Source organism: Lathyrus oleraceus, chromosome 1 (assembly GCF_024323335.1).
Source record: "Lathyrus oleraceus cultivar Zhongwan6 chromosome 1, CAAS_Psat_ZW6_1.0, whole genome shotgun sequence".
NCBI classification, from domain to species: domain Eukaryota; kingdom Viridiplantae; phylum Streptophyta; class Magnoliopsida; order Fabales; family Fabaceae; genus Lathyrus; species Lathyrus oleraceus.
In genome coordinates this window covers 46,204,319-46,224,641 of record NC_066579.1, presented here as the reverse complement: position 1 = coordinate 46,224,641, position 20,323 = coordinate 46,204,319, and the positions used below count along the sequence as shown (strand labels likewise).

General features: G+C 39.6%; 1 protein-coding gene across 1 annotated transcript; it reads right to left on the bottom strand.

The window, feature by feature from the left end:
- Window positions 1–19,408: 19,408 nt before the first annotated feature.
- On the bottom strand, window positions 19,409–19,978 carry LOC127090562 (uncharacterized). The gene has a single exon (XM_051029405.1). The coding sequence runs from the start codon at window positions 19,976–19,978 to the stop codon at window positions 19,409–19,411; it is 570 nt and encodes a 189-aa protein (XP_050885362.1).
- Window positions 19,979–20,323: the final 345 nt, after the last annotated feature.

Sequence of the window (20,323 nt, the reverse complement as noted above, 5' to 3'; positions counted from 1 at the left end):
GAACTGGAGTGTTCTTGAGGGTTTGGGAGTCACGTTTGCAGAACATATTCAGCCGCAGCGTTGCGTTTGGAGATCGGGGGATTTCGCAAGCAGGTCGTGGAACCGGTGAATTGTTTGCAATTTCGTGCAGGAAAATCTTGATCGTGCTCAGATCAAGTGAAGGTTCATACAAGAAGAGGTTCTTAGAGTTTAGAATTCTGTCTTTGTATCATAACCTTGTATCAACGGATTCGGCAAAAATTGATAATCAAAGTTCTCAATTTCATTTGAAATTGAGAGGGAGACGTACCCACACGCGAGGACGACGTGGGGAACTTCCTTACCAAATCTCTGCGTATCGTATTCTTACCTTACTCCTCTTTACGCTTTAAAACTGTTTTCGCAATTTCAGTTAGTGTGTGGTGATTGTTCCTGTTGTAAGACAGCAGTGGCAAGAAAACTTTTAATCAAACTCCATTGCTGTTTATCATCGATCACATACACACCAACTGTTTGACAAAACGGTTAGCTAGATTTTATTCATTGGAAATAGACTTTAATGATAAGTGCATTCAATTAGTTAAAATTCTGGTGTGAATTGTTTCTATCATTCTCATTAAAATCCAGCAATTAAACTTGTGTGTCCGGCTTTCTAGTAGCGGTTCAGAATAGACGGAAGTCGATTCGGGACTGATTTTTCCGCCAACTTTGAAAACTCTGATAAAATTTCAAATCCGTTAAATTTCAAAGAGGTGATCTATTCACCCCCCCCCCTCTCGATCACTAGCCACACCGTCTAACAAGTGGTATCAGAGCGCCGGTTCGCTGGTGCTCTGTGGCTGCCTGTAACAGTATGGATTCTGAACCAAAGGGGGCGTATAATAGAGCGCCTATTTTCAACGGTGAAAATTACGGCTACTGGAAAGACTGCATGCGAGTTCATATAAATTCTGTGGATAGGCTAGTATGGGCTGCCATTGAAAACGGTCCGTTTCAAATTACTATGACTAATGCAGCTGGCGCCATAGTACCTAAACCAGAAGATGATTGGAATGAGAAAGATGAAAAAAGTGGTCGTGTGATTGGAGAGCTCGAAACATGTTAATTTCAGCACTTGGTGTTGATGAGTATTATCGAGTATCCCATTGCACGACAGCTAAAGAAATGTGGGATGCTTTAGAAGTTGCCCATGAGGGTACTACTGAAGTAAAACAGTCCCGCATTAACACACTCAATCAAGAGTTTGAGCTCTTTCGCATGAAACAAGGAGAATCCATCTCCGACATGCAAAAGAGATTCACTCATCTAACTAACCGATTGAATGCTCTTGGAAAACCTATTTCCAATGAAATTGCTACTAATAAAATTCTCAGGTGTCTTAGCAGGGAGTGGCAACCTAAAGTAACAGCAATCAAGGAAGCCAACGATCTAACAAGACTTACGATTACAACTTTGTTTGGAAATCTGGAAGAACATCAGCAAGCATTGGAAAGTCTTGAAAAATATGAGAACAAAAGTAAGAAGGAAAAGGAGAAGAAAAGAGACAAAGAGGGAGAGAAGAAGCCAATAGCTCTTGTGGCCTCTAGCTCTAAGTCCTCACGAAAAGAGCAAAGCGACAATGATTCAAGTAGTGACAAAGACTCGGATGATGAGGAAATGGGACTGTTTGTAAGGAGATACAATAGATTCATTCGAAAGAATGGAGTCAAGCATTCCGATAAAAATCTCATGAAGTTTCGAAAACAATCTACAAATTCGAAACAAGAAGAGAACAAGAAGAGTAGAGGAAGAGGATCCTGTTTTAATTGTGGTAAATCTGGACATTATAAAACGGATTGCCCTATAAAGTATAAGGATCAAAGAAAGGATTCACCAAAAGGGTACAGCAAACAAAGAAGAGCGTACATTGCATGGGAAAGTGATAGCGATTCATCAAGCACACAAAGCTCAAGTGATGATGATGAAGCAGCAAATCTGTGCCTTATGGCTCACACAAAAAATTTGTCCTACCACAAGAAGAAAAACAATGACAAAAAGGTAAAACAAGCCTACTACAATAATTTCTCTTCTATGTCTTTTTTGGAACTAAAAATAGCTTTTGAAAAACTGCATAACGAAGCTGTAGATGCTTTTAAAAGACTATCTTCCGACAAACATATTTTTTCATTTTTGGAAGGTAAAGTAAACAAAGCTGAAATCGAGTTAGAAGCGTTGAAAGCTAGTATTGCAGAAAATTCAAAAATTATTGACATTGACGGATGTAGTAGAGTTAGGTATTGTGACGCTTGTTATATTTGGCAAAAAGAGGTAAACACTCTTAAGGTCAAATTAGAGAAAGCGCTACAACCTAAAGTTACTTATGCCGTTGACCCCAAGTTGTTTAAGAAGTCATTGAATCCTCCATATGCAAAATACTCTTTTATTCTAAAGGATTCAATGAACAAGAAACAACAAACACATCATCATGGTTTATGTCATTATTGTTGCCATGTTGGCCATACCATTGAGAAATGCAAATTTAGGAGATTTCTTGTCCCTAAAGGCATTTATCAATGGAAGCCAAAAGGCAACCATGTTAGCACTTACCCACTTGGACCCAATAAAAATTGGGTACCAACTTCTCTCTTTTGATGTTGTAGGATGAGTGCCTTGCCTCCGCAGATAGAAGGTGGTTTCTTGACAGCGGCTGCTCGAGGCACATGACCGGTGACATATCGCTCGTTATAGACTTCAAGGCAAAGAAGAAGGGATATGTCACTTATGGAGACAACAACAAAGGAGCTATACTCGGAAAAGGTAGTGTAGGTAATCCCTCCACCACTACTATTTCAAATGTCCATTTAGTTGAGGGACTTAAACACAATTTGTTAAGCATAAGTCAACTATGCGACATGGGCTATAAAGTGTCGTTTACAAAAACTTGCTGCATAATTGAACATGTTGAACAAAACATTGTGTTTAAGGGTGTAAGAGTAAACAATATCTATATGCTTGACTTGTTTGATGTACCTTTAACAAATACTAAATGTCTAGTCACCTTGAATGATGATTCTTGGCTTTGGCATAGACGTTTAGCGCATGTTAACTTCGATTTGCTAAATAAGGTTGTATCTAAGGATCTAGTAGTCGGTCTACCAAAAATAAAATTTTCAAAAGACCACCTATGTGACGCGTGCCAAATGGGAAAGCAAACAAGGGTGTCTTTTAAATCTAAAAATGTAATTTCAACTTCACGACCCCTTGAGCTTCTCCATATGGACCTCTTTGGACCTTCTAGGACAAAGAGCCTAGGTGGAAATTACTATGGCTTTGTAATAGTTGATGACTACTCTAGATTCACTTGGACTATATTCCTTCATAGCAAAGATGAAACTTTTTCTGCTTTTAAAAATTTTGCAAATCTGTCCCAAAACAAAATGAATTCCAAAATAGTTACAATTCGTAGCGATCATGGTGGTGAGTTTCAAAATTATCACTTTGAGAAGTTTTGTGACAAGTATGGTATTGAGCATAACTTTTCAGCCCCTCGCACTCCACAACAAAATGGCGTTGTGGAGCGCAAAAATCGTGTTTTAGAGGAGTTGGCAAGAACAATGCTTAATGAGGGTGGATTACCAAAATACTTTTGGGCTGATGCTGTCAGCACAGCCTGTTATGTTCTAAATAGAATCTCAATTTGCCCTATTTTAAACAAAACTCCTTATGAACTTTTGAAAGGAAGAAAACCAAACTTGTCACATCTTCACGTATTCGGTTGTAAATGTTTTGTTTTGAATAACGGTAAGGAAAACATTGGGAAGTTTGATGCAAAAGCAGATGAAGGTATCTTTCTTGGTTACTCACTGTCAAGTAAAGCATATAGAGTGTATAATAAGCGTTTACTTACTGTTGAAGAATCTGTTCATGTTTCTTTTGATGAGTCTTATCCGAAAAATGTCGGAAAAGGTATTTCTTTTGATGACGCAGGTGTATCTACAGAAGACATACTCAAGGAAGCTGTTGAGGAAACTGATCAGTCCAAAACAGCTGCCCATGAGAAGGAGGAAGATACTAGTCATGAAGAAATTGAGGAAGAAAAGACAGCTGAAGTGAATGATCTTCCAACAGCTTGGAGATCCTCAAAAGACCATCCCATTGACAACATCTTGGGAGACATTTCAAAGGGAGTAATGACTCGTTCTAAGATAAGTAATTTTTGTTCTCACTTCGCGTTTGTTTCACAAGTAGAACCTAAGAATGCCAAAGAGGCCTTGATTGATGAATTTTGGCTAATGGCCATGCAAGAAGAGCTTAATCAATTTAAAAGAAATGACGTTTGGGAACTTGTCCCTCGTCCGCGAGATCATCATATCATAGGCACTAAGTGGGTTTTTAGGAACAAGCTTGATGAAAACGGAGTGATTACTAGGAACAAGGCACGTTTAGTAGCACAAGGGTATAACCAAGAGGAGGGCATAGACTATGAGGAAACTTATGCTCCAGTTGCTCGCCTTGAAGCTATACGTCTTTTGCTTGCCTATGCGTGTTCTAAGGATTTTAAGCTTTACCAAATGGACGTAAAGAGTGCCTTTCTTAATGGTGTCATAAATGAAGAAGTATATGTTTCACAACCTCCTGGTTTTGAAAATGCTGAAAATCCAGATCATGTTTACAAATTAAAACGAGCTTTGTATGGTCTTAAACAAGCCCCTCGGGTTTGGTATGAAAGGCTTAGCAAATTCCTAATTGATCATGGATATTCAAGAGGTAAAGTGGACAACACTCTCTTTATTAAACACAAAGGAAAGCACATTCTTTTAGTTCAAGTTTATGTCGACGATATTATATTTGGTTCAACTAACATACACTTGGTCGAAGAATTTTCTAAGGTTATGCATGGTGAATTTGAGATGAGTCTAATGGGGGAGCTGAACTACTTCTTAGGACTGCAAATAAAGCAACTTGATGAGGGTACAGCAGTATGTCAAACAAAATACTGCAGAGAACTACTCAAGCGCTTTGGAATGAATGACTCAAAATCAATCGACACCCCAATGCCTACCAACGGAAATCTAGATAAGGATGAGCACGGTAAGTGTGTAGATGTCAAAAGGTTCAGAGGTATGATTGGATCTCTCTTGTATCTTTCTGCTTCTAGACCTGACATCATGTTTAGTGTTTGTATGTGTGCACGCTATCAATCAAATCCTAAGGAATCGCACCTAAAAGCGGTGAAGCGCATATTTAGATATCTTCACGGAACACCTAAATATGGGCTTTGGTATGCCAAAGGAAGTGATTGTAGCTTAGTAGGGTACTCCGATTCTGATTTTGCTGGCTGCAAATCAGATAGGAAAAGCACAAGTGGTACATGTCACCTGTTTTCAAACTCCTTGGTCAGTTGGCATAGCAAAAAGCAAGTTTCTGTGGCTTTGTCAACTGCAGAGGCAGAATACGTTGCAGCCGGTAGTTGTTGCGCTCAGATTTTATGGCTGAAACAGCAACTACAAGACTTCAACATTCAACTCAAACGTATTCCTATCAAATGTGACAACACTAGTGCCATAAACCTTACTAAAAACCCTGTTTTACACTCACGCACTAAACACATAGAGATTAGACATCATTTCCTTCGTGATCATGTTGAAAAAGAAGACGTTGTCTTTGAGCACGTTGATTCCAAAAATCAGCTTGCTGATATTTTCACTAAACCATTGGCAACGGAACCTTTCTTCAACATTCGTCGCGAATTGGGAATCTTAGATCTTTCTCAATTGATGTCATAAGCATGTTACCTCTTAATTATATTATGCCTCACCATGGTTGATAAGAGCTGTTTTAGATGTCAATTATCCATCACAAGAGTTCTCCAACAGAGGTAATATCAATCCTTTCTACAATTTTCTTATTGCTAAGTGATTGTGTATGTTAGAACAAATGTTCTTACTCTAGTTGATATAAAATTTGATTGCATATACTCCTTGTCCATATTGTGTACACATTAACAATCTGACTCCTGAATCTCTCTTGAGCATAATCATCATGACATAGTGCATAATGCATATTCATACTGCATTAAAATTCATTAAAAGCTAGTTCAGCATCAGTATGCATCGACACAAATGAAGCATGCATCGACCCATACATTCTGAAATTCAAATTTTTTAAAAACTGCTTCAGGATGCATCGATGCATCCATCGCATGTATCGATACACATGCCAATTGTGAATATTTGGCATCGACGCATGACCATCTGCATCGATACATACTGATGCTATCTGAATTAAATGCATTTCTTTCTCTCTCATGCATCGACACATCAGCCAATCATATCACTTCCTATCTCAAGACTTCATATCATCTGCCCTCAAAAACCCCAAAACCAGTGGCTAACCCTAATCCTCCTCATCTTCACTCTCTCTCCAAAACCCTAAATCTCACATAACCATGCCTCCATGCACTATTCCAGCCAGAGCCAAAGGAAAAGGAAAGGGAAAGGAAACAGCCGGTACATCTCAGCAACCACCAGACGTTCCTTCAAATGCCTTAGAGCTACTTCATCCTGCTGTTGCTGCTGAATTTGAGGAATCCTTCAAGACAAGGTTAGTCATGAAACCTCACGTCTTTGATAAAACAGATGCTATTCACCTACACCTAAATGAAGTGGTTGAACTCTTACATGCACAAAGACTTGGGTCGTTTCTGTCCACAAAGGATGATTATCATGAGGATTTCATTCGGGTCTTTTATGCTGGCTTAAAAAACTGGTAGAGGCTATATGTTCCGGTGTTCTATCGGAGTCAGAACATATACCTTTGAAGCCTCTGATTGGGAAACGGTATTTCAAGTGCCGCCTCCGTCGATGGCTTTCAAGTGCTGGCATGACCTGCATTTTGATCCTGAATTTGACATGAAGGACTTTACTCCATCTATCTTAAAGATAGACAGACCGTTGAGTGATGATGAACACGTCACGTCTGGTATGATCAAGCAAACTCCGCGTATTCTTCACTGGATTATTACACATATTCTGCGTCCAACAAACAGTGGACATTCGCGGTTGGACAGGCCCAACATACATCTTCTCTACATTTTGCAAAATAAGGTGCTCTTAAATTGGGCTAATTACTTTGTAAAACGTCTATTTTTTGTGCGAGACAGCTCCAAGAATGTGGCTCTAGGTTATGCCTCTCAAATAATGAAAATTCTTAAGTTTTGGAAAGTTGCAAGACCTATTGTTCCTCTCCTATCTCCATCTGCTGCTCAAGAGTTTGACTCTGCCACTCTATCGCATATGGGATATCGGTGGGACAAGGACCGCAAATGTTTCTATTTCTTCGAAAGAAAATCCAAAACCAGAATTTACAACTTTGACGTGCCCTCGGAACGCATCCATGTTGCTGAAGATCAGCCTGATGAAGAAATGCAGGATGCGGCTGAAACAGATGCACCACAAGCTGAGGCCAATGCTGGTTGGGGTGATTGGGTGCCACGAAGGTGGTCTCCTACCAACTATGTACCTGAACCTACAGCCCCTCCATTCTCCGGTGGTACTTCAGCCTCAACACCAAATGCGGACATCACTTGTAACACCCCAATTAAAATAAGATAATTATTTAACTTAAATTAATATTTTATTTATTAATTTAATTGAATAATTGGAATTTTGGATTATTATTATTATTATTTTGGAATAATAATTATTGGAATAATTATTTATTGGAATATATAAGTTGGAATAAAAAGTCCCAATTTTGGAAAAAGGGTTTTCACGTGAAAAGGAAAAGAGAAGCGGCTGAAAGAGAGAAAGGGCAAAAGGCAGAGCAAGAGAAGAGGAAAAGCTTGAAGCTGCAGAATTTGCCGGATTAACTCAGGTAAGGGGGGTTTATCATCGGTTAAAGGGTATTATGTAATGATATGTCATGGGTAGTATATACCATTGAATTACCTCTGAATTGGATGATTGTGATGAATTTGTGAACTTTTGTGGACGAACGAAATTGGGGTATAATTGAGAAAGAATTCGTAGGGATTAGATGTAAAAGTGTTAGATTTTGTGTAATCGAATAAGATACGAACTGTGTTGAGAATATGGACGATTATTGGGTGTAAATTGGACTGTAGAAGGTTGGATCGGATAGGTTTCGTAATAGAGAAAACCAGTTCGGATCTGGAAATCTGGTTTCTGTAGCAGAGGGTTCTGTTCGCGCGCGATTCGCGGCGCGAAGCCCCGTTCGCGGCGCGAACTGGCAATTCCAGAAGGGTTCTGTGACGCACCGTTCGCGGCGCGAACCCTGCTGCGCGGCGCGAACTGGGCTGTACAGAAGTTGATTTTGGATGGTGAATTCTGTGCTATGGTGGTGCAATTTTTGGCTGTTCAGGCTGAGTGACGTGACTTAGCTGAGGACCAATGTAATAGGGATCATTTCCCGTTGTTTTGAGTGGCATAGGTAGTAGTAGGGTGTGCTAATGCTATGATTGATTTTATGGCATGATATGATATGTTTTCGTGATAACTGTGTTGATGATATGCGATGGTGTGCATACTGCTGTGGATGTATCAGTTATGTATGTATTGTGAATAGACTGTTTTATGGCTTAGAGTGTGAGCATGTGTCTATTCTTGAATTGTTGTTGTTGTTGCATTGCTAGATGATTAGCATGCATGGCATAGCCTGTGGGGCTGTAGCTAATTCCCATTGTGAGGAATTAGTGAGTAAAACATGGTGGAGTTGTTGTTGTTGTTGCATACTAGATGAGTAGTGTGCATAGTCTAGCCTTGGGGCTGTAGCTAATTCTCATAGTGAGGAATTAGTGAGTGAGTCATTAGATCTCAATGAGTGGGACTAGTGAGCTCAGTAGCCGTATCTGGAGGGATCGGTGAGCTTGAACTATATGTTCGAGAATAGTCGGTACCGCATTTCATGGAGTCTCATTGCATAATGAATGCATGGCATAGCCTGTGGGGCTGTAGCTAATTCCCATTGTGAGGAATTAGTGAGTAAATCGTTGTGTTGTGTTGTTGGTGTTGAATATGGTTTGAGAATTTTACATATGATATATATTATTGTTGAGTATAATGTTGGAGTTAATGCTGCCGTTATTGAGTGTGTAGTCTGGTTAGGGTGATTTGATGCGTTATTTACTTAACATTACATAATGTTGTATAATGCCTATTATATTGATTGAGGAACTCACCCTTACAACTCTTTTTCAGGTAACGAGCAGTGAGTTGAGTAGAAGCTAAGGATTGGAGTCTAGCGTAGTATCCTAGGGGGTAATGCTCTGATAGATGTAACATCGGGATGGGATGTTTGAATATTTTATTGATTGGTTGTGAACCATTTTGCATGTAATAGGTTACATGTTTGGAATAATTGAATTGATTCTATCCGCTGCGTATTATGCAGATACTTTATATTTTGAATTAAATAAATGAGCATGACAGGATGAATTGATGAATATTGTGTGACACCCTTCGGGGCATAATTACTCTGATTGACATATGTTAATATTTTTAATTAAATATTTTGGGGTATTTAGAAAGGTGTTACATTAGTGGTATCAGAGCATAGTCGGTCGAGTCGAGTCGTAATTATTCTGTTTCCCCTGTACGGGATAGGTGTTGTGTAACCCTATCAGTACTTATTGTTTTAGCTTGTTGAGTTTTCAGAATAGAGATGGCTGGAAGAGGTAGAGATGATGCTGCGATTGCTGAGGCTCTGGGTATGCTAGCTGGAGTACTTGGAGGAAATCCGAATGTTGTGGGAATGGGAACTGCTCGTCAACTGAGTGAGTTCCAGAAGAACAATCCTCCAATGTTCAAGGGAGCATACGATCCAGATGGCGCTCAGAAGTGGTTGAAGGAAATCGAGAGGATCTTCCGAGTGACGGAGTGTGCCGACAACCAGAAGGTCAGATTCGGTACGCATATGTTGTCAGAGGAAGCTGATGATTGGTGGGTTGCTACCCGCACTGAGTTGGAATCTGCTGGAAATGCTGAGATCACTTGGGCTGTGTTCAGAGAGAGATTTCTGAGGAAGTACTTTCCAGAGGATGTTAGAGGAAAGAAAGAGATAGAGTTCTTGGAATTGAAACAGGGTAACAGGTCTGTTACTGAGTATGCTGCTAAGTTCACAGAGCTGTCAAAGTATTATACTCCCTATAATGAGGCTGCTGGAGAATTTTCGAAATGTGTGAAGTTTGAGAACGGGTTGCGTCCTGAGATCAAACAAGCTATTGGATATCAGAGGATCAGGGTGTTTTCTGACTTGGTTGACTGTTGCAGGATTTTCGAACAGGATTCCAAGGCTAGAGCAGAGAGCTATCAGCAAAGGGTTGATAGGAAAGGCAAGAGTCAGAATGACCGTGGAAAACCGTATGCAGCTGGCAAAGGTTTCCAGAGACAGAGTGGGATGAAGAGGCCTAGTGGGGGAGACTCTAGTGCCCCTGTTAAGTGTTATAGATGTGGTCGGGCTGGACATCGTGTCCATGAGTGTACCAGTGCTGAGATGAAGTGTTTCAAGTGTGGAAAAGGTGGTCATTTGGCTGCAGAGTGTCGGTTGAAGACTGTAACTTGTTTCAACTGTGGAGAGTTGGGTCATATCAGTCCCCAGTGTCCGAAGTCGAAGAAGGAGAATCAGTCAAGAGGCAAGGTTTTTGCTCTATCAGGTTCTGAGACTTCTGCAGATGATCGTTTGATCAGAGGTACGTGTTATATTAATGGCTTTCCTCTCATAGCTATTATTGACACAGGTGCTACTCATTCTTTTATATCTGTGGATTGTGCTGTGAAGCTTAAGTTAGAGATATCTGAGATGCGTGGAAGTATGGTGATTGATACTCCTGCAAAGGGTTCAGTGACTACTACTTCGGTTTGTTGGAGTTGTCCTTTGAATATTTTTGGTAGAGATTTTGGGATAGACCTTGTGTGTCTTCCATTAGTGCAGATTGACGTTATCTTGGGTATGAACTGGTTGGTGTTTAACCGAGTTTATATCAACTGTTTTGATAAGACGGTGATATTTCCTGGGATTGAGGAAGGAAAGAGTTTGTTTCTATCTGCAAGACAGGTGAATGAGGCAGTAGTAGATGGGGCAGAGTTGTTTATGCTGTTAGCGACTATGGAAGCTAAAGATAAACTGGTGATTGGCGATCTAGCTGTGGTGTGTGATTTTCCTGATGTGTTTCCGGAAGAGGTGAATGAATTGCCGCCAGAGCGTGAAGTTGAGTTCTCGATTGATTTGGTACCTGGTACTAGACCGATATCGATGGCTCCGTACCGTATGTCTGCTGTTGAGTTAGCTGAATTGAAGAGTCAGCTGGAAGACCTGTTGGATAAGAAATTTATTCGTCCGAGTGTGTCACCGTGGGGTGCACCAGTGTTGTTGGTTAAGAAGAAAGAAGGTACTGTGAGGTTGTGTGTGGACTACAGGCAACTGAATAAAGTGGCGATCAAGAATCGGTATCCGTTACCGAGGATTGATGATTTGATGGACCAGTTGGTTGGTGCAAGTGTGTTCAGCAAAATAGATTTGAGATCTGGGTATCATCAGATACGTGTGAAGACTGAGGATATTCAGAAGACTGCTTTCAGAACAAGGTATGGACATTATGAATATTCTGTAATGCCTTTTGGTGTGACTAATGCGCCTGGAGTATTCATGGAGTATATGAATAGGATTTTCCATCCGTATCTAGATCAGTTTGTTGTGGTGTTTATTGATGACATTTTGGTGTATTCGAAATCTGAAGAAGAACATGCTGAGCATTTGAGAATGGTTTTGGGAGTTCTACGAGAAAAGAAGTTATTTGCTAAACTGTCAAAGTGTGAATTTTGGTTAGAAGAGGTTAGTTTTCTTGGTCATGTGATTTCAAGAGGTGGTGTTGCTGTTGATCCTTCTAAGATAGAAGCGGTGTCTAAGTGGGAAGCTCCGAAGTCTGTTGCTGAGATTCGAAGTTTTCTTGGTTTGGCTGGTTATTATAGGAAGTTCATTGAGGGATTTTCTAAGTTGGCGTTACCGTTGACGATGTTGACTAGAAAGGGGCAAGCGTTTGTTTGGGACTCAAAATGTGAAGAAGGTTTCCAAGAGTTAAAGAGAAGGTTGACTACTGCTCCTATTTTGACGTTACCGAGTTCGTCGGAACCATTTGAAGTTTACTGTGATGCTTCATTGTTGGGTTTAGGTGGTGTGTTGATGCAGAATAAGCAGGTTATAGCTTATGCTTCGAGACAGCTGAGGGTTCATGAAAGGAACTATCCGACGCACGATTTAGAGTTGGCAGCTGTAGTGTTTGTTTTGAAGTTGTGGAGGCATTACTTGTATGGATCATGATTTGAGGTTTTCAGTGACCATAAGAGTTTAAAGTATTTGTTTGATCAGAAAGAGCGGAATATGAGACAGAGGAGATGGTTAGAGTTTCTGAAGGATTATGATTTTGGTTTGAATTACCATCCGGGTAAAGCAAATGTAGTGGCTGATGCATTGAGTCGGAAATCATTACATATGTCTATGTTAATGGTTAAGGAATTGGATTTAATTGAACAGTTTAGAGACTTGAGTTTGGTGTGTGAGAGTACTCACAACAGTGTTAAATTGGGAATGTTGAAGTTAACGAGTGGTATTATGGAGGAGATCAGAGAGGGTCAGAAATCCGATATGCTTTTGGTTGATAAGTTGACTTTAGTGAATCAAGGTCGAGGTGGTGAGTTCAGAGTTGATGAGAATGGTGTTTTGAAATTTGGTAGTCGGGTGTGTATTCCGAATGTTATTGAGCTTAAGAAGAGTATTCTTGAGGAGGGACATCGTAGTGGCTTAAGTATTCATCCTGGAGCTACGAAGATGTATCATGATTTGAAAAAGTTATTTTGGTGGCCGGGAATGAAAAAGGAAATTGCGAGTTTTGTTTATTCCTGTTTGACTTGTCAGAAGTCGAAGATTGAGCATCAGAAGCCGTCTGGGCTAATGCAACCGTTGGCTATTCCAGAGTGGAAGTGGGATAGTATCAGTATGGATTTTGTTTCTGGTTTGCCGAGGGCAAGTAAGAATTTTGAGGCTATATGGGTAATTGTTGATAGATTGACGAAGTCGGCTCATTTCATTCCGATCAGAATGGATTATCCGTTAGAGAGATTAGCCGAGTTGTATATTGAGAAGATTGTAAGTTTGCATGGTATTCCGTCGAGTATTGTTTCGGACAAAGATCCTAGATTTACATCGAAATTCTGGGAAGGTTTGCAGAAGGCTTTGGGAACTAAGCTGAGGTTGAGTTCTGCATATCATCCGCAGACTGATGGTCAGACTGAGAGGACGATTCAGTCACTGGAGGACCTTTTGAGAGCTTGTGTTTTGGAAAAAGGAGGTGCTTGGGATTGTTATTTGCCTTTGATTGAGTTTACCTACAACAATAGTTTTCATTCGAGCATTGGTATGGCACCGTTTGAAGCTTTGTATGGTAGGAGATGTCGGACACCGTTATGTTGGTATGAGTCCGGTGAGAGTGCTGTGGTCGGACCGGAGATTGTTCAACAAACTACGGGAAAGATTAAGATGATTCAGGAGAAGATGAGAATTGCTCAGAGTCGTCAGAAGAGTTATCATGATAAAAGGAGGAAGTCACTTGAGTTCCAAGAGGGAGATCATGTGTTTCTTCGTGTTACTCCGATAACTGGTGTTGGTCGAGCTTTGAAGTCGAAGAAGTTGACACCTCGATTTATTGGTCCTTATCAGATTTTGGAGAGGATAGGGGAGGTAGCCTATCGTGTCGCTTTACCGCCGTCGCTTGCGAATTTGCATGAGGTTTTTCATGTGTCTCAGTTGAGGAAGTACATTCATGATCCGTCGCATGTAGTCCAAATAGATGATGTACAGGTGAGAGATAACCTGACTGTGGAAACATCACCTATGAGGATCGAGGATCGAGAGTTGAAACAGTTGCGGGGTAAAGAGATTGCCTTAGTGAAGGTAGCTTGGGGAGGACCAGCAGGTGGCAATGTGACTTGGGAACTTGAGAGCCAGATGAAGGAGTCTTATCCGGAGTTGTTCGCTTGAGGTATGTTTTCGAGGGCGAAAACTCTTTTAGTGGGGGAGAGTTGTAACACCCCAATTAAAATAAGATAATTATTTAACTTAAATTAATATTTTATTTATTAATTTAATTGAATAATTGGAATTTTGGATTATTATTATTATTATTTTGGAATAATAATTATTGGAATAATTATTTATTGGAATATATAAGTTGGAATAAAAAGTCCCAATTTTGGAAAAAGGGTTTTCACGTGAAAAGGAAAAGAGAAGCGGCTGAAAGAGAGAAAGGGCAAAAGGCAGAGCAAGAGAAGAGGAAAAGCTTGAAGCTGCAGAATTTGCCGGATTAACTCAGGTAAGGGGGGTTTATCATCGGTTAAAGGGTATTATGTAATGATATGTCATGGGTAGTATATACCATTGAATTACCTCTGAATTGGATGATTGTGATGAATTTGTGAACTTTTGTGGACGAACGAAATTGGGGTATAATTGAGAAAGAATTCGTAGGGATTAGATGTAAAAGTGTTAGATTTTGTGTAATCGAATAAGATACGAACTGTGTTGAGAATATGGACGATTATTGGGTGTAAATTGGACTGTAGAAGGTTGGATCGGATAGGTTTCGTAATAGAGAAAACCAGTTCGGATCTGGAAATCTGGTTTCTGTAGCAGAGGGTTCTGTTCGCGCGCGATTCGCGGCGCGAAGCCCCGTTCGCGGCGCGAACTGGCAATTCCAGAAGGGTTCTGTGACGCACCGTTCGCGGCGCGAACCCTGCTGCGCGGCGCGAACTGGGCTGTACAGAAGTTGATTTTGGATGGTGAATTCTGTGCTATGGTGGTGCAATTTTTGGCTGTTCAGGCTGAGTGACGTGACTTAGCTGAGGACCAATGTAATAGGGATCATTTCCCGTTGTTTTGAGTGGCATAGGTAGTAGTAGGGTGTGCTAATGCTATGATTGATTTTATGGCATGATATGATATGTTTTCGTGATAACTGTGTTGATGATATGCGATGGTGTGCATACTGCTGTGGATGTATCAGTTATGTATGTATTGTGAATAGACTGTTTTATGGCTTAGAGTGTGAGCATGTGTCTATTCTTGAATTGTTGTTGTTGTTGCATTGCTAGATGATTAGCATGCATGGCATAGCCTGTGGGGCTGTAGCTAATTCCCATTGTGAGGAATTAGTGAGTAAAACATGGTGGAGTTGTTGTTGTTGTTGCATACTAGATGAGTAGTGTGCATAGTCTAGCCTTGGGGCTGTAGCTAATTCCCATAGTGAGGAATTAGTGAGTGAGTCATTAGATCTCAATGAGTGGGACTAGTGAGCTCAGTAGCCGTATCTGGAGGGATCGGTGAGCTTGAACTATATGTTCGAGAATAGTCGGTACCGCATTTCATGGAGTCTCATTGCATAATGAATGCATGGCATAGCCTGTGGGGCTGTAGCTAATTCCCATTGTGAGGAATTAGTGAGTAAATCGTTGTGTTGTGTTGTTGGTGTTGAATATGGTTTGAGAATTTTACATATGATATATATTATTGTTGAGTATAATGTTGGAGTTAATGCTGCCGTTATTGAGTGTGTAGTCTGGTTAGGGTGATTTGATGCGTTATTTACTTAACATTACATAATGTTGTATAATGCCTATTATATTGATTGAGGAACTCACCCTTACAACTCTTTTTCAGGTAACGAGCAGTGAGTTGAGTAGAAGCTAAGGATTGGAGTCTAGTGTAGTATCCTAGGGGGTCATGCTCTGATAGATGTAACATCGGGATGGGATGTTTGAATATTTTATTGATTGGTTGTGAACCATTTTGCATGTAATAGGTTACATGTTTGGAATAATTGAATTGATTCTATCCGCTGCGTATTATGCAGATACTTTATATTTTGAATTAAATAAATGAGCATGACAGGATGAATTGATGAATATTGTGTGACACCCTTCGGGGCATAATTACTCTGATTGTCATATGTTAATATTTTTAATTAAATATTTTGGGGTATTTAGAAGGGTGTTACATCACTCACATGCTTCAACAGATGGAAATTGTCAACAAAGAACGCCATGAAGAAGCACGGTACTGGCATGTTCAACAATCTGAATGGCACAACGAGCATCGGGACTGGCATGATGAGCATACACGGATGTATCAAAATCAACACGCTTGGCACCAAGACTTGGTTAAATGGCATCAGGTTTTCTACAACGAAATGTCTGGCTTTATGGACGACTGCCGTGAAAATCCTGGCATTATGGACAACTTTAGAAGCATTGAAGTTCAGAACCGATTTAGGCAATACTCATTCATGGGCCAAAATCCAGACACAATGCCTCCTCCTCCGCCTCCGCCAAGCTATAGAGATCCTGACAGACATGATGAGGAGTCCTGTGGTGGCCACAATCCAAATTAACCCACCATCATTTCATCTCACTGCATTTCATTTCATCTTGCTCAAGTTTTATTTTGTTGCACAATATATGGTTTAGCTTATGTAACTCTAAAACTCGTTCGTATCTTTAAAATGCTTCTCTATTTCTGTTTATCTCTATTGTTATTGCCCTTATTCGTCATTCTTTGTGAATGATTCTTTACTTTGAAGCTTCATTCTTTGTGATTGATAGCCTGTTATCAATTTTTGCCATGTCCTGCTACACTATGCTACCTTGATAAACCTGTTTCTTCCTCTTTTTGATGTTGACAAAGGGGGAGAAAATGCAGATATACACAAACTCAGGGGGAGTATCACACATCTTGCCAAGAATTTGCCATCATCAAAAAGGGGGAGTTTGTGAGAAAATTCTTTACCTTGAATTAATTTTTAATGATAGCAAATTGTGTGATCATCATCCAAATGTTGGTTGTGCATTACATTACATGATACATTTGTGTTTTATTATGTTTTTCATCCCACTCTATTGTTGCATAACTATACATATAGACCTACATTGATACTTTCCTTAAAATAACAATTAAAATGCATTTTGTGTCAGTATGCATCAATACATAAGCCTCTGCATCGATACATACAGCATGTGATAAATCACAAAACATTTTTGTTCAGTATGCATCGATGCATACGAGTCATGCATCAATACATGAAAGGCAAAAGACTCTATGCATCGATCCACACGATCCCTGCATCGATACATGACTAATTGAAACAGCCTGTGTATCAATACATACGCATCAGGCATCGATACATACTAGTGAAATAATCACATGCATCGATACACACGACTTTTGCATCGATACATGATTAATCAATTTCACCAAAATTTCACATATCTTACAGTACGCATCGATGCACACTCTTATGTATCAATACATAAAGCTGTTTTGTGGTATAACAGTAACTGTTTTGTAGCATATATAAGACAGGTTATAACAGCAGTGCAAGACACGAATTCATTGAGGGAAAACAATTGAACACAAGATCAAAAGCAGTGTTGGAGCAATTGTTTGAGAGCAATTAGAAACCTGAAAGAGACTTCATCTTCTCAATCACTTTTCTTCAAGAACATTTACACATAACCATTCTTATTCTTTGGATTAAAGAAGCATCGAGATAACGTTCAGTGGTACGATCAAGGATCTAGCTGTTGTTTGCAGTGGAACGATCGAGGATCTAGCTGAGTTGAAGATTGAAGGGGGTTTCTAGGAAAAACCTACTGGTTTGTCCTTCAAGAACTGGAGTGTTCTTGAGGGTTTGGGAGTCACGTTTGCAGAACATATTCAGCCGCAGCGTTGCGTTTGGAGATCGGGGGATTTCGCAAGCAGGTCGTGGAACCGGTGAATTGTTTGCAATTTCGTGCAGGAAAATCTTGATCGTGCTCAGATCAAGTGAAGGTTCATACAAGAAGAGGTTCTTAGAGTTTAGAATTCTGTCTTTGTATCATAACCTTGTATCAACGGATTCGGCAAAAATTGATAATCAAAGTTCTCAATTTCATTTGAAATTGAGAGGGAGACGTACCCACACGCGAGGACGACGTGGGGAACTTCCTTACCAAATCTCTGCGTATCGTATTCTTACCTTACTCCTCTTTACGCTTTAAAACTGTTTTCGCAATTTCAGTTAGTGTGTGGTGATTGTTCCTGTTGTAAGACAGCAGTGGCAAGAAAACTTTTAATCAAACTCCATTGCTGTTTATCATCGATCACATACACACCAACTGTTTGACAAAACGGTTAGCTAGATTTTATTCATTGGAAATAGACTTTAATGATAAGTGCATTCAATTAGTTAAAAGTCTGGTGTGAATTGTTTTTGTCATTCTCATTAAAATCCAGCAATTAAACTTGTGTGTCCGGCTTTCTAGTAGCGGTTCAGAATAGACGGAAGTCGATTCGGGACTGATTTTTCCGCCAACTTTGAAAACTCTGATAAAATTTCAAATCCGTTAAATTTCAAAGAGGTGATCTATTCACCCCCCCCTCTCGATCACTAGCCACACCGTCTAACAGTTGGGGGAGTGTTTGGGACATGGGTTAATATTATGTGGGTTTTTAAAACGAACAAATGGTTAAAGTCTCAAATGGGGTTAACAATGGATAATAATAAAAAGGATGGCTAGAAAGGCTCAGGGGTAGAAAAAAACGTGCCTCAATGTGTGTAATCTGAAATCATACAAGAACGTACACAAGTTTTGAATGATAAAGACATACCTTACTTCTATCTTATGATGTACATTGTGTTTGGATTTTTCTACTCTCACCATGTTGGGTAGAGTTGACAACCTCCACATTACCTCTTGCTCGATGTGGCTTCTCAAACAGTTGTGGTAATCCTGCTCAACTTTCAATCCAACTTAATTAAACCAATCAGATCATTTAGAAGTATATAAAAAAAATATTTTGGCGATTTAACATGCATAGAGGACACGCATGCCTTCAGTTTGGGTACTTTCACACCAGCCACTAAAGCTACAATTATCATATTACTAGATGACAGTAAACAACCAGAAAATAAACCACTTAAAGCAAACAAAACTCAAAAATTAATATAAAATTGAAACTAAAAATAAAAAATTATGAATACTTTCTTTGGGTTGCCTCCCAAGTAGCGCTCATTTATCGTCATTAACTTGATGCCTCATTCCCCATGTTATGGGGGATACTTCAGCTTCCACACCTTATTTCACTTCTTTTCCAAAACTAAGAAACCGTCTTTTTCAGAGATATGGAATCCTTTATGCTACAAGTCCTTTCCAACTTCCATATCCTTACCTCGATGTCACTTTCTCTTCTTTCTCATGGCATTTGGAATGGAAATAGGAGTTTTTTCACTCGGGGTAGTTAATGGGAGTGATACCAGTTGAGATGACCTTCTTGAGACTTTTTCTCATGTTGGAATGTTACTTTGGCCTTTCACATTTGTCCTGATCATGCCTACTTTATAGTGATTTTATTTTTCTACCTCTAGCTTCCTGTTTTCAAGAACCTTCAAGGTTATTTCATCATCATAAACTTTTAAAGTTAGTGTATTGTGGTCTATGTCGAAATTGCATCGACTTGTCCGCATGAATGGTCGACCAAGAAGGATAGGTGTCTCTTCATCCTCGGGTATGTCTATGATCACAAAATCAACAAGAAAACTAAATTCCTCTATTTTCACCAGTACGTCTTCCGCTATCCCATATGAATTCTTTATGGAGTGATCTCTAAATTTTAGATTTGTCCTTGTATCATTGACATTTCCAATACTAATCCTTTGGTAGATTGACAATGGCATCAGACTCACACTGGCTCCAGAATCAATTAGTACCTTCTTGAATGTTTTGTCTTTTATAGTGCATGGGACTGTGACAGATCCATGATCCTTCTGCTTGATTGGAATTCTCCTACCTGGTGATATTGCACTATATTTTTCATTAAACGTTACTGACCCATCTCCTATTGGTCTCTTTTTAGCGATTACCTCTTTCATAAATTTTTGGTAAATGGACATTTGCTCGAGTGCTTCGAAAAAAGGCATATTGATCTCTAAATTTTTGAACATTGTAATGAATTTCTAAAAGTCTTTCTCTTTTGGATCCTTCTTTGTCACTCTCTAAGGGTAAGGTAACTTAATAACTGGTTTAGCCTCTTTTTTATTTTTATCTTTAATTGGCTTTACGGGTGGTATGACTTCTTCTTCTTCTTTCTTATTTTCTCTTACTTCCAGAACCAACTCTATTACATGATCATCCTTTGTTGCCCTCTCTTCTTCATCTTTAGCAACTTTATAACTTCTTGTCGTGACAACATTAACATTCTCATGATTTCTCGGATTTTGTATTGTTTCACTTGGTAGGGAACCTTGTGCTCGAGAGCCTATTAT